The sequence below is a fragment of the Eptatretus burgeri genome, chromosome 2 (assembly GCF_056783735.1).
Source record: "Eptatretus burgeri isolate ZD-2024b chromosome 2, Ebu_testis_v1, whole genome shotgun sequence".
Taxonomy (NCBI): domain Eukaryota; kingdom Metazoa; phylum Chordata; class Myxini; order Myxiniformes; family Myxinidae; genus Eptatretus; species Eptatretus burgeri.
In genome coordinates, this window is record NC_140962.1 from 130,696,954 (window position 1) to 130,711,450 (window position 14,497).

Here is a 14,497-nt window from a genome sequence, read left to right on the forward strand (position 1 = left end):
TGGTGGTCAGGGGTGCTATGGGTTTGGTCAGGGGTCGGCTGTGTGGCTGTTCATCCACCCGGCTCTGTGCTCTTCTGGCTGGCCAGCTGTGCACTCGCCTCACTTTGCTCGGCCAGCTCAACAGGCTTCGCTTGCTGTGCTCCATGCAGTGGGCTCGTTGTGCTGGGCGAAAGGGGGTCGTGTTGGTCAGGGGTGTTATGGGTCTGGTTTGGGGTCAGCTGTGTGGGCTGGTGCTCCCACCTCACACCTTTCTCAGCTTCATGCTGTGAAAACCGAGGCTTTTAGAATCATTGGTATCTCCCACGATGAAGCTGAGCCTTTGCGTCTCTCACTGTCTCACCGCAGGTAGGTTGGTGGTCTTTGTTTTCCACCATCTCCTCTCCAGCCTTGCCACCCCCTGCTCTGTCTGTGATCTGTCCCTCCCCACCCACCCTCCTCCCATATTTCTGCAGGGTGCTCAATGACCACCAGCAACCCCGTTCTGGTGAAATTACCAAAATCAAGAATCGCTGCTCACCTACAAGCTTTCATTCCTCTTCCCCCCCCCCCCCACCTTCATAACCAACTCCCACACTCTTCAATCACACTCTTTCCTCCATGTGTTTAAAACAGCTGTTCAGACCATATCTCCCCCCGTCCAAAACCACGATCTTTTCTACCCCCGCTAAGCCACCCCAAACCCACCTCCTTCAAATTCCCTGCTTTCCTTCCTGAAAGTCCCTGCAGTGTCCATCTTGTTTACCCTCTGTACCCCATCCCATCCCTCTCCCTTCCACAGATCTCCTCATGTCTCTGTTCCCCACTCTTTTGTTCTTTCCTCTCCTGCCCATCTTGTCTCCTCCCTTTGTTATATGTTCTGTGCATTAGCTCTTTTACGAGCTTCGACAATGCAGAAAAAAAAACCCCATTTAAAGCATACGTTATCCAAATCATTGATGAATTAAATTGTATTTACCCTTGCCACTGATGGTTGATGGAGGTTTTCACCCCTGTGCGTTTGTCTGTGAGCAGTTTATCTCAAAAAGTTGTGAACGGATATGGACGAAACTTGTTGGACAGTTTGTGTGTTATGAGTGAATTGATTTTGGTGAAGATCTGGATCCGAGAATTTTAAAAGTTTTTTTTTTTTTCACCATTGAGTGAGTGATCGGCCAAAAATAATATATAGCATGATATCTTAAGTTGTGGATGGATTATGAAAATTTTGTGGATAATTTGGATAGGTGACAAGAACGAGCTGATAAATTTTGCTCAAGGTGTGGCTGCAGATCCGGCCCATCAGTGAGATACAAAATGTAAACTGTTCAGCCTGGCAGAGGTATGTGCTCCACAGAATACCATTCTAGTTCTCATGTGTGATGACTGTGTAGTATCGATACATATTTTATTAAATACTGGCAGGTAACCTGGTTCCGCCTGACTGTTATAAGGGAATTAGTTTCCAATAGTGTGTGGAATATTTATCGAGGTTGATAGGAATGTCCTTTGACAGAATAATGGCGGGTACCCATGGCAATTCTGCATCATGTGACTTCGAGTCGTCGCCCCCTTTCTCCCGATCCCAACCCCAAGTCTTCAAGCCCCAATCCGAAGTCCTCAACTTTCCTCTCCTGCCTTCCACACTCCAAGCTTTCGAACCACCTCCTCAACCCCTCCACCCCTTCCACCGCTCACCGAAAGTTCTCAACCTCCCCTTCGCAACTCTGTCCCATCTTTTGTCTCCCTACCCCTTTCCAAACATCAACTCTCTGTCCTCCCCCACCCCCTCATAAAAGTGAAACTGCATTCTTAAATCAGATAGATATACACACGGCCATTCTTACAACTGATAGACAGACACACATAGGCGAAATGGATAGATAGCCGGACACCGGAGAGGCGAAAGGTTATCACCCTGGAAGACCACTCAACATATCTTCACTGTCATTTTTCTCAGAGATGGCCAAACAGGTCTTCGTGAAACTTCCAAAAGTTCATCAACTAAGTGCCAAGGAGTGTTTTAGTCAAAACAAAAATTTTTGAAAATCTTGAAAAATATTTTTTTTTATTTTAAAATCTCTCAATAGTGCTTTAGCCTTTGTGGCAATGTGAAGGGTGATATTAAATGATCCCTGACCTAATTTGTTAGTGGGTGTGGTGAAGTGTTTTATGCCCCCCAAGAACAATGGAAAAAAAGACGATTTGATTTCTCAAAATGCTAACAGGTTAAGAACAGCACCGGTCAATGCCGGGTACCCCTACTAGTAGATAAATTTAAGAAAATCTGCTTTCAATTCCTACTAACCCGTTCTTTGTCACCTCCAACTTGCCACGTGTGCATTCGTACGGAGTCTGAGGTTCCGTTTGTAGGAGAATTCATTCGTTTCTGAATGAACAAAACTGAAATTATTCGTTAGATGGAATAATTTATGGTTATAATATGTTTTACTTCTGGAATGTGTTGTTACTAAGTTTCTTGTAGTGTTCATCAAGTGGCTTAAGCACTCCATTTGAAACCATTGATAAAATGAGGAATGGCTTGCTGCTTGGTAACACACCACTGGTTTTACTACTTTAGAGAATTAGTTTGTTTCCAATAGAATGATGTCTTCTCGGTGAGTTAACCGGACAAAAAGGAAATTATTCGTTGGACGGAATAATTTGTGGATATATATATATATATATATATATATATGTAAATATATATATATATATATATATGTATATATATATATATATATATATATATATATGGGACCATGCTCTGTGCAAAGTGTTGGTGCTGCTTAAGCAGTCTCCTTGGCTATTGGGCACGATGCTGGACGAGTCGCCACTCTGACACGGGATACCAGCAAGCTGGCACTCATTTTGCCGACCTCGGAAGGATGACAGGCAGAGTCAACCCCACCTAGTATTAATTCAACAGATGAGTGGGATTTGAACTCAAAATCCTTGGATCCCAAGCCCACCACCCTTACTATTCAGCCAACACGAGGCATAAACCAGCGACTACTTGGATTATACACCGCCTGTGAAACGCCAGGCTTCCACTCACACAAGGCATCGTCAGAACATTCTTTTGTATGCCTCACATGTGCATGAAAAGAAGGTGGAAGCATTAGTAAGGACTCCCGGGTTCAGTTTGTAAGTGATTGGGTGGTAAGGAATTCAATATTTTTTTATTTTATGATTTTATTTTATTTTTGGCTATTAATTTCCTTTGGCAGCATAATGATCACGAACTGTTAAGACTGATAAGTTTTGTCGGTAAAGTAAATCGATAGAAAGGTAATTGTACACTGACGGAATGACTGAATAGTTTGTAGTTATATTGTTACTAGAAGGGTACCCATCACTGATGGACTCATCGACATCTCACCTCAAATGAGTGTGTATTGGTAGAAAAGTGAATTCAGTGTGCAGATATCACAGTTGGGAGATCTGGTAACCCTGGCAACCTCATTCCATGCTTCCAGCAAAGATTTCCAATCCATGCTTGTTGTACCTCTGAAGTACTGTTTAGGTGGGAGTGAGGGTGATATTATGAAAGCTTGGTTGCAAAACAAATTAAGGCATGCTCTGGGCCTACTGCCTGACTGAAGATCACCAAAGTTCTTTGCATGCCAACTGACCACCGACAGGCATCTATCCCTCTCCGCATCGCTTCTTCAGTCCCCAACTTGCCCACTCTCTCCATACTCCCCACAGCTTTGCTTTTGGAAATTTACATTCAGTATTTCTCACAGCATTTCATTCTGGTTTCCCATTCGATGATCCATTGATCAGTCATTTTAGTTTCACTTTTCTACATCAGTTTCACTTTAGGCTATCGGTTTCGATTCATCATCACAACTTGTGATGCAACGCGAATGGTGCATGGAAAACGTCGTCAAAAAATGATTTTTTGGAGAATGTTTTTCGATTTTCTAAAGGGTATAGCAGCCTAAAAATATCAGAAAATCGCCATGGTCATTACATCATCTGTGTGACATCATCGCCAGAACGATTCTCAGCATGTAAAGGATAATGGCTGCACAACTCACTTTAGACTCGTCAGAAAGTGAATTTGATGAATACTTTTCTCATGAAGAATTTTCAGATTATGCCGATAGTCAAAATCGTGGTGTTGGTGCTGTCATACTGTACATGTATGAACCCGAGGTCATGGAATACCAGGAGTTAACAATCGGGATGAAGTCGAAGAAAGACTCGGCAATAACAACCGGTACAGTAGTAAATTGAAGAGCTAGCACGTGGTAAATGTGGAGTTTATTTGTATTTTGATGTAAAGCCGCTGTCACACCTTGACGTTTTATCCAGCGTATGCCGACGTATGAAAAATTTGGCGAATACGTTATGGGTAAGTTTTGTATACGTTAAGAGCACGCTGGCATACGTCGTAGTACGCCGAGCTCGTCGACAAATTTTGAGCATGCACAAAATTTGTCGACGTATGACACACATTCCGCATACGCTGGCCATAAGTTGTAGGCACGTTATGCGATCATTGACACGTCAATACATGTTACTTGTAAGTTACGTATACGTCGAGGTAATGTCTAGCATACCCAAAACTTATTTCTAACCTATGAGTAACGTGCTTTGAACCTATGTGTAACGTATCTCCAACGCATATTGACGTATTTGACGTCTTCCGGACAACCACAGAACTTGCTGAACGTGTTTCTAACTTGCAGCTACCGTATAATGGTGTATTGGCAGCGTTTAGGGGAATTGGTATATAAAAATGGGGTTCCCCACCATGGCGCCACACGCGCTGGCCTCCACGAGGCCCTACCTTACAGCGAAGGCGCACGTGACTGATTTACCTCAGGAATAATCAGAAAAGAAAAAGAGTGGGGATGAAATGAAGGAAAAAATGATTGAAGCAACCCGTAGCTATTAGATCATTGCAAGGCACTCCTTTGTTGTCCCACTAAACAAAAGGAAGGGGACTATCTTCACGTATAATAATGAAATAACTGTCTTGGGACACCTATCTGTTGAATGCACGCGGTTCCGAGAACCACAACAATATGAATGTCGTGAAGAGCCACATTGGCTCAGCATGCAATTATCGTGCAAAGGATTAAAGTTCTTGAACAAGGCCACATACCTTTAAATGCTGCCACAGGTGTGTCATGGTTCATCGGGACCACGAGAAGACCAAAGACTAATGACCTTTCTGATCCTGTCCTCTTGGTGACCTCGATGAGAAAACGTGTGCACGCTTCTCTGCAGGTAACTATTAATTTGCAATTGAAAGTATAACTGACCTTTTTGTCATTCGCTCGTCCATCGCGAAGTGGGAGACTGGGTTTTACAATCGCTTCTGTGTGTCTGTCCAGGCCATAATATTTGAACTTTTGACATCAAATTTTCAACAAACCTTTTATGGCAACATGGAGAACACAAATAATTGTCAAAACGTTAAAAGACAGTCACAGTAAGTACAAATAGGCTACCGCAGTGTGAGACATCTGGGTTTAATAATTTACCGCTAGGCTTCTGTGTTTGATTATTTACCGCTAGTACTAGTGAACTAGATCAGGACAAAAGGACCAGTAGAGAGAGTGGGGAAACGCCAAGAGAGGTGGTGAAGGCTACCATGGAGGCAGACTTGGGCAAACAGTAGGGGTTGGGAGGAGGGGCAGGAGAGGATGGGTACAGAGGGAAAAAATGGAAATTTGAAATGAGGAGGGATTGGGATGGGATGGGCTGCGGTGGGGGTTACGAGGGCAGAGAACATCATGGCTTTGAATTGGGGACGATCTAAGATGGTGGTGAACCGCTGTTTTGAAGACCTGTGGGGAATAATGAGATTGAACAGAATGTGTAAGTTGGCTACACAGATGGAAAAAAAAAGAGGAACAAATGAGTGATTCTGGATTTTGTGGATTCCACCAGAAGGGGGTTGATGGTGGACCATGTGTGCCCTGCAGAAACCTGGGGGTGGGGTGGGCAAGGCACAGAAAGGAAGACCAAAAAGGAGGTGGTAGACGATAGAGACCACTGACTTATCTGCGATGGCAAAGTGATTGGCCCAGAGACTCCGCTTCATCGAGGAAGATTCCAATAATCTTGAAGGCCATGGTTTCCTACAAGAGCAAGGCCGAGCAAGATGAGGTAGAGGAGAGCAGTGCTCCATCAAGCCAGGATGAAGGCCATGTCGGTGATAGGAGTTTAGGTGTGCCAAGGAAGGACTTTGTACGACGGAGGATGCCAAGTTGGCGGCTGGCTTTGGAAGTCAATTTTGAAATATGGTTTGCCAAAGAATGATAATGGCTGATAGTAAGACCCAGGAATTTGAATGACAATCTCCTCAAGATTAAGTAAGTAGATGTGGGGAGGTTGGTGAGAGGGTGTGCCAGATGGTCCTTTTGAAGAGGGTTGGTGATTGTGAGAGTGAGATTTGTCAGGATTGAAAGACTTATTCCAAGTGTTTGACCAGCTTTATTTTTTGCAAGTTTTATAAAGAGGGGGAAGAAGCTGCAGCCTGCCTGTTTGAAGGACGAGGGGTGTCACGGCAGGGAGTGGCCATCATCAGCAAGTAGGTAAAGGGGATTTTCCAGTCAGAGATAATTTATGAAGAAGGGTGCTCAAGGTCAGCCAAAAACCCCCTTCTGGTGAAACTGCCAAAATCAAGAATCACTGCTCACCTTCACCCTTTCATTCCCATTTTTTTTTCCCTTGGCCTCTGGAACAAACTTGCACTCTTCAATCCCAGTCCTCCCTCCAGGTCTTCAAAACAGCTGTTCACTACCATCTCATATCTTCCCCCCCATCCAAAATCATGATATTTTCTACCCCCGTTAAACCACCGAAATCCAACTCCTTCAAATTTCCTGTTTTCCTTCCTGAAAGTCCCTATAGTACCATCTTGTTTACCCCATATACCCCACCCATGCCTCTCCCTTACACAGATATCCCATTGTCTTTGTTCTCCACTTTTGTGCTTCCCCCTCTCCAGCCCCTCTTGTTTCCTGCCTTGTTATATATTCTGTGTATTAACTCCAACACGAGCCTCGACTTGGTATACAAAAAAACAACAACATTAAACTGTACAGCATGTACTGTACTGTGTATGTGAGATGTCCATTGTACTGGATGGTGTATGGGAGAAGCATTATCTCACATGACGAAAGAAACAATGGAGGAGGGGTAATCTGATTGGCACGAAGGATTAATCATCTCTAGCGGTGAGAGGTGGATGATCAGCTGGTGAGTAATAAGAGTGAATAGTCGGGTGAACGGATGGTTAATTGGGTCTAATAAAAGATTGAGTGGTGAGGAAGATAGATGCATTGAATGTGCTTCATAACATAAAGTATGGATGGAGTAGTAACGGATTAATACAGATCAACCGAGGGATGACCCACCAACTGTGGGCTTGAAGGAAAGACCGATAGGGTGAAGGAGGGGTTGGTGGATGAAGAGAAAGAGGTGGGAAGACTTCACAACAGGGACACACGGACTAACCCCAACCCACTCCCTCCCCACCCCAAACACCTGAACAAAGGGCAAAAAAAATATTTTGAATGCTTTTCCAGGAAAAGGAAGCATTTGTATTTGATTGGAGAAAAATTGAGCATCAATAACTTCAACCAAACGTTTTCTGTAACTCTTGATCAGTCCTACACATCGGCTTGCAGGAATTTTGGCCCATTCCTCCTTGCGGAACCGCTTCAACACAGAGATATTCGTGGGCTTCCTTGCATGAACTGCTTACTTCAGGTTCTGCCACAACATTTCAATTGGGTTACCGTCTGGACTTTGACTTGGCCATTCCAAAACGGAAAATCTGTTCTACTTAAGCCATTCTGTTGTCGATTTACTTGTGTGTTTAGGATCGTTGTCTTGCTGCATGACCCAGTTTCTGTTAAATTTCAGTTCATTGATGGATGCCCTGACATTCTCCTGTAGAATTTGCTGGTACAATCCAGAATTCATGTTTCTGTCAATGATGGAAAGCAGTCTGGGTCCTGAGACAGCAAAGCAGCCCCAAACCATGATACTCCCACCACCATGATTCGCAGTTAGGATGAGGTTCTTATGTTGGGAATGCAGTGTTTGGTTTTCACCAAGCATAACGTTTGTCATTGAAGCCAAAAAGTTCCACTTTCGACTCATCCGTCCACAGAACATTCTTCCAATGGCCTTCTGGATCATCCAGGTTGTCTTCGACAAAGTTGAGATGGGCAGCAATGTTCTTGGAGAGCAGTCGTATCCTCCCATGCATACCATTCTTGTTCAGTGTTTTCCTGATGGTGGACTCATGAACACTGACAGCCAATGCAAGAGAAGCCTGCAGATCCTCAGACATTACCCTGGGGTTCTTTGTGACCTCCTGAATTGTTGTACGCCTTGTTCTTGGAGTGTTTTTCGTTGGACGACCGCTCCTGGAAAAAGTAACAATGGTGTTGAATTTTCTCCATTTGCACACTATCTGCCTGACAGTGGATTGGTGGAGCCCAACATCTTCAGAAATAGTTTGGTAAACCTTTCCAGACCGATGAGCATCAACAACTCTTTTTCTGGTTTTCAGAAATCTCTTTTGATCGGGACATGACTCACTTCCACAAACCTGTGTGGTGAAGACCAGACTCTGATGGTGATGAACAAAGTTTGTTTTCATGTAGGGCAGGACCACCCAAACTCACTCCTGATTGTTATCCAATTGAATGAAACACCTGACTGTAATTACCCCCTTAATTGAGCTGATTAACCTTGAGATTGACATACTTTTTCCAACAAATAAATTGAATATTGGATCATTTTGCTCAATAAATAAATTAAAAAGTAGTTTTTTTTTTTTTGGTGTGTGCTATTTTTAATCAGGTTCTCCTTATCTATTATTAGAACTTGGATGAAGATATGATCACATTTCAGGTCAAATTTGTACAGAAAATTCTAAAGGGTTCACAAACTTTTTCTCACCACTGGATAAGCAAGATACACTTTCTATCCAAGGAAAGGCCATGTCAGTCCTTGAATAATATGAAACGAATAGCAGAAACACCAAACAAATGAACATGAAATATTGCATGGGATATAACAAACACCTGGACGAAGACACAACAACATAAAAACACAACAAACTCGGTTCAGAAAACTCCGCTTTAGTGAGATGGAAACATAGAGATGAGATCGTGAGAGTTGCTTGTGTTTATGTGATAAAATTGTTGTTTGGTTCTCTTTGTTCTAGCTGAGTTTTTGATCCAAAGTAAGAGCGGTATTCAAATATATGTCAAACCCTGAGTCTTTTCCTCATCCTTGGCGGACCTACAGGAATCTCTTCGAGTTTCTCGTCCTGCCTTTTTGTCTCGTTCGCTGTCCCGCCAAGCGAAGGTTGCTGAACATCGTGACCAGCGCCTGGGCCTGAAGGGAAAACATGGTGAGAGATTATTGAGTAGGAAATTTAGGAAGTACTGGGTTCATGGGGAGGGGTGGTGGTAATTCTTTTTTTCCAATTAAATATCTGATTTTAACACGCTGGCTGTATCTAGCAGGTGGGTGTCTCTCTAAAAGTTTGTCTACAATTTGGTCTTCCTTGGTGATGAGACTGCATTTTGCCTCTGTCTTTTATTTGGATTGCTTGCTTATATATTTTTTGTTGTTGTTTATTTTCTCTTATTTATTTGTATATTTCTGAAATGGGGTGAGCATTTTCATTGTGATACAAAGTGCAAATTATTTCAGGTTTTAGCAAATTGCTGGGTTGAGTCCAATGCAATAATAATTTGAAAGGTTTACAGATCAAGTGCTTTCACATATTCATGAAATGGGACCTTTTCAAAAACCTACAAACACATCTCATACATATTGGTCTCATTGCTGTCTTCGGTTTCGTTTGCTTACATGTACTGGCCTGTTCATCTCAAACAGTTGCATGAAGATTTATTTGTCGAACAGGTCTTTTACGAAGAGGAAGAGGAGGGTACACCAGTACCTTGTGGAACGTAAAGTGAAATATAAATCATTTCCCAGATAATGTTCTTAATGATATGGGTAGACATCCCATGTGCATTGTGCAAGCATACACTTTTGTCACTTTTTATTGAGCCTGTTCAAATCTGGTAGGATCACCATTTGTTTTTATTTGGTGCTTTTTTCCCTGCTTGTGGAGTGCCTCCCCCCCCCCTTCACAAGTAAATAGTTTGGTATGCATCTTATGGAATCTTTGTGTTTTAATTATTTATTAAAAAATTTTTTTGCAGGTACTGGACTTTATTATTGTGTTGTTCCCACATCTTTTACTTTTAGCTCTATATTTTAATATCTGTTGCATTTGCTTGCATATTTTTCTTTATTTTTAGGGTTTTGAAATTATTTTATTGTCCCTTGAGTGAATGTTGCATCATATCAATATGATAAAGCTGATTTGCATCAACATTGTCCTCCCCCTGCCCCCATTGCAAGGTATACAGTTTCTCGTTGTGATTGGAAATGGTATTCTTTGAGATTAAACAAATATCTCAAATTGCTAAATGTAATTTATTCTTAACTTTAAAAAGGGGGTGGAGGACTCTGACATCGGATTTTAAAATTTATTTTAATTTTTTTTTTTAATTGAGCTATTGCTTTGACAGCTTTTTATTTTTGATACCTGTCCTGTTTATTCTTTGCAGATTGAACTGAGGTAATACTAAACTTCCAGGTTTCATTTAACTCTAGTTGTGAGTTTTTTATCAGTATTATTTTTGCTATGTTGTTCATGCATAACTACTGTCTGTATTTTAAATGTATGAAAGTTAATTTCTTCTTTTCAATAAAACTTTTCTTTTTACAAAATGTCTTTAGAGATTGCAGCTATTTCAAAAAAAAAAATTATATTTAAAGTTAGCTTTTTATTTTATAATGCAGAATGACCTAACATGAGGAATATTGCTTAAATTTGCAGGTGAGTGAGCTTTTCACATTCGGCGAAGACTAAGGAAATTTTTTCTAACATACTGATGTTTGTCTCACATCATTGGCTTTTAGACTGGCAACCTGTCGACAGGGTGGTCAGGAGGTAGGAAGTCAAATGTTTTATCATTGCAAATTTCAGGCTGATAAATGAAGCACACTCATGGTTTTTGGATCAATTGTAACTTGATTTTGATAGCATCTGTGGTGTTGGCATAACCTGGTGTTGCTATGGTTGCAGTTTATGTAAAGACCCAAATGCAAACGTTTTGTACATATAATGGTAATTGTTGAACGACATGTGCATGCTGCCCTGAATAAACTTCTATCGAAGAAAATGTCGTTAGCACAAAAAGTACGGACAAAGATTATCATAAGTTGTCCCCACTTTTTAGTGCTGTACTAACATTCAAGTTACCCCTCTTTACAAGTCTATAAATATTAAAACGAAACAGTCGGTCCATCCATCCAACCAAGCCATATGATGATGTGTTTCAGTATGTAATTCAGTTTCAACGTATGTTGCACCCTGACTATATGTATGCCTATTAATTGCATACTATTGTGATGTATGTTTTAAATTGTTTAACATTTACATCCTTTGGACCACTTGAGACCCTATTGACCTTCCTAAAACCAAGGCCCTTGAATCCCCTTAAGAGCCTCACAACCCTTTATACCCCAATCCCCAAGAACCTTGAGACCCCACAGGCCCTTTTAGACACTTTAGACCTTGTATACCCTTTATACCTCTGCTAAAACTGTTATCTTTGTTCCGTATGCTGGGCAAGGTAGCCATCAATGTGTGCCATGCATTGGTTGGTGGTGGAAGTTAGATTCCACAGGGTCTTTTGCAAAGAGAAGCTGAGGTTTTGTCGGCATCCTGAACAAACCAAATTCCAGCATGACTGTGGGGAGGGCGTCAGCAAACCACCCAGGAACTACTTCGCAGCACCAATACTGTCAATCATGGTGCATTTGATTGATTTGATACAGAATCTTGATTCCAGGAGAAGCTAAATAAGAGCATGTTCACAGTTTGACAGAGGACCTTAGTGTAATAAAGACATTGCACATGAGTGGCAAAAGGAAAGAGACAGGGTGTGATTAGAAGAGCAGGCTTGGGTATAGGGAGAAAGGTACCCCATCACTATCTCATTGGTCTGTCGGCTTATCTGTTCTTTATGGTCTTGTACTCTGCTCTTTTTGTGCTGACTCTTCCAGGTTTTTGCAGGGTTTATGTGGTCTTCCAGCAACCCCCTTCTGGTAAAACTTCCAGAATTACTGCTCACCTCCACTCATTCATTCCTACTATCCCCCCCCCAGCCTGTGAAACCAACTTCCACTTTCTATTAAATCTTATCCTTCCCTCCCGGTCTTCAAAACTGCTGTTCATCATGCCTCATCCAAACCCATAATAAACTTTTTCTTCCCCTTCACCACCTCTTTCCAAGTTTCCATTTTTCCTTCATGTAAACTTGTAGCTGTATCTATCTTGTCTTCTTTTTGCCCTCACCCCCCCCCCACATCCGTTATTTGTCTGCCTCTCTTTTCAATGTTTGCACAGTCCTTGAAATTCCTGCTAAATGAAAAAGTACTTTCCATTATCTGGAAAGTCAAAAATATTTTTTTGCTTAAGTCCTTGAAACTCCTGAAAAATTGCACAAATCTGGATACCATTGACGAGTCACAGAGCTGAGCTGAGGCGTAAAACTGTACGTGCACTCAAGATGTGCGAGGAATCTGTGAGAGGGTAGAGCATCACCTGTGGTCAAGTGATTCTCGTCCTGCTTACAGGGGAATTTGGGCATTGCGTTCCTCCAAGCCCATCCCTCGGTGTACCGCAGTTAGAGGAGAGGGTTCTGGGCTCTTGACAGAGGAGTCCGAAGTGAAGGCCCGCTGGGCCGGTTACTTTGAGTGGCTGTACCAGGCTGATCCACCAGATGTCAGGGGTCTATGACTGTCAATCAGCCTGATGGGGTTGGAGCTTCAAGACATATTTTCCCTCGGGCCAATCAGATCACATGGGTGTGGTTAACGGTGGAATATATTAGGAAGTTAGTGACAAGTCAACTATTTCGAATGTTAGATCGTCTTTTAAGTATGTACAGCACCATAACAATGTGAGCATGTCTATAAAGTTTGTACTACAACATTTGTAAATCAATAGTATAACATCTACATATACATTTCTAAAAAGAAGTGCAACAAGTAATAACTTTTTTTAATGCAAAAGCATGTTGGGATGTTTCTCTCAGTATGTTAGGGTTAGTCAAAAGATTATGTTAGGGATGGTCAAAAGAAATGATCATATGAAACAATCACTACATCTTTCTTTGAATCATGGTTGTCCCAATAAAACACTGTGTGTGTGCTCAATATAACTTTGTCTTTTATCTACCCTTCAGAAAGGACACCATGGGATATTTAATATCCACCAACTCATGCCAGTACATGGGAAGCCAAGTTTAACATCCAATCGAGTGACAGCACACACATCGATGAATCACCCTGCCTGTGAAACACCAGGACGACAGTTTATAGCTGGGTCAGGGTTATAACCCAGGCTAGACAGCTGAGAAGCGAACATGCATACCTCTTAGCCACCCCAGGCAGTGTCTGTAGGAGTTAGGGTAGACAACTGACATGCTCTCCAGTTTAAATTGTCTTTTATAAAAAGAGAAAAGTGATTTTAACCACCTTTGCCTCAAAAAAATGCTTTTGTTTTTGGTGACAGGAAACACACCATGAAGAACCTCACACCAACTCATAAGAGAATCATCATGTACAATCAAATCCACAGAGAGAGCTTCAACGGACGACCGTTTCACCATTCCGAGATCAAAAATTTGGAGCTGGTTCTTTGTTTAACTTTGACCTGAAAGCTTTCGCTTATTCCAATAGACATATTACATCACATCAATGGTTAACCCATCCTTGGGTGTATTTTATTTGCCAAATATTGTGTGCTTCTGATTCCTCTTATCACTTCTCATTTGCACTTGGGAAACTCGTTGGTGGAGTCCAATTGCTTTCAAGCAACCAAGAATCTCCTTGCGTTCAGCACCTCGGACAGCGCTATGATTTGCCTCGAAAGGAATTTCAACACAAGAGGAGGCAACAAGACTCATCATGCCGGCATTTTTTTTAATCAACACCACATCCATTTGACCTATAAATAAACTGGTGTGTGGTTAACTTATTGAGAGGGCTGCGAGTTCATTTAAGAGTCGGTTCTTCCAATTCGTCCCGTTGCGTGGACATCATGTCCGACAGAGCATACCTGTTGGAGGAGTGGATGTCTACAAGGAAACAAACACGAAGAGGCCGTCTGGTCCCACCATGCTGGTAACGTATTCATGCCCTATTAACTTAATGTATCACTTTTCTTCTTACTGTATAATGTATATGTATACAGCTAACCCCATTGTTTGCATTAAAATAATGCAACATTCCATGTCCGTTTATAATCGTACTATTAATTTTCAATTGTTCACTAGCTTTGACACCAATCCAATTTTTTATTATGGACACCAATCAATCAGCTACACTTATCGAACAAACGGTTTTAAATTGCGTCAAATAAATGTGAATCGTTGCTCCCAGCTTA

At 41.8% G+C, this 14,497-nt stretch overlaps 1 protein-coding gene across 4 annotated transcripts in view; it reads left to right on the forward strand.

Moving 5' to 3' along the window:
* The window catches only part of LOC147033128 (uncharacterized), a 38,054-nt gene that overhangs the window by 23,345 nt on the left and 212 nt on the right, over positions 1–14,497 (forward strand). Inside the window, exons 4-6 of one of the 4 annotated variants that reach the window (XR_015055447.1) lie at positions 5,114–5,220; positions 9,268–9,373; positions 13,625–14,235. Coding sequence is in view for 3 of the 4 variants with exons in the window: in XM_085871237.1 (XP_085727363.1) it covers positions 5,114–5,220; positions 9,268–9,373; positions 9,892–9,947 (269 nt within the window). In the remaining variant the exon portion in view is untranslated. Of the gene's footprint in view, positions 1–5,113; positions 5,221–9,267; positions 9,374–9,864; positions 10,771–13,624; positions 14,345–14,497 lie in introns of those variants that run through there. The other 3 variants (XM_085871238.1, XM_085871239.1, XM_085871237.1) reach the window with 3 other exon arrangements.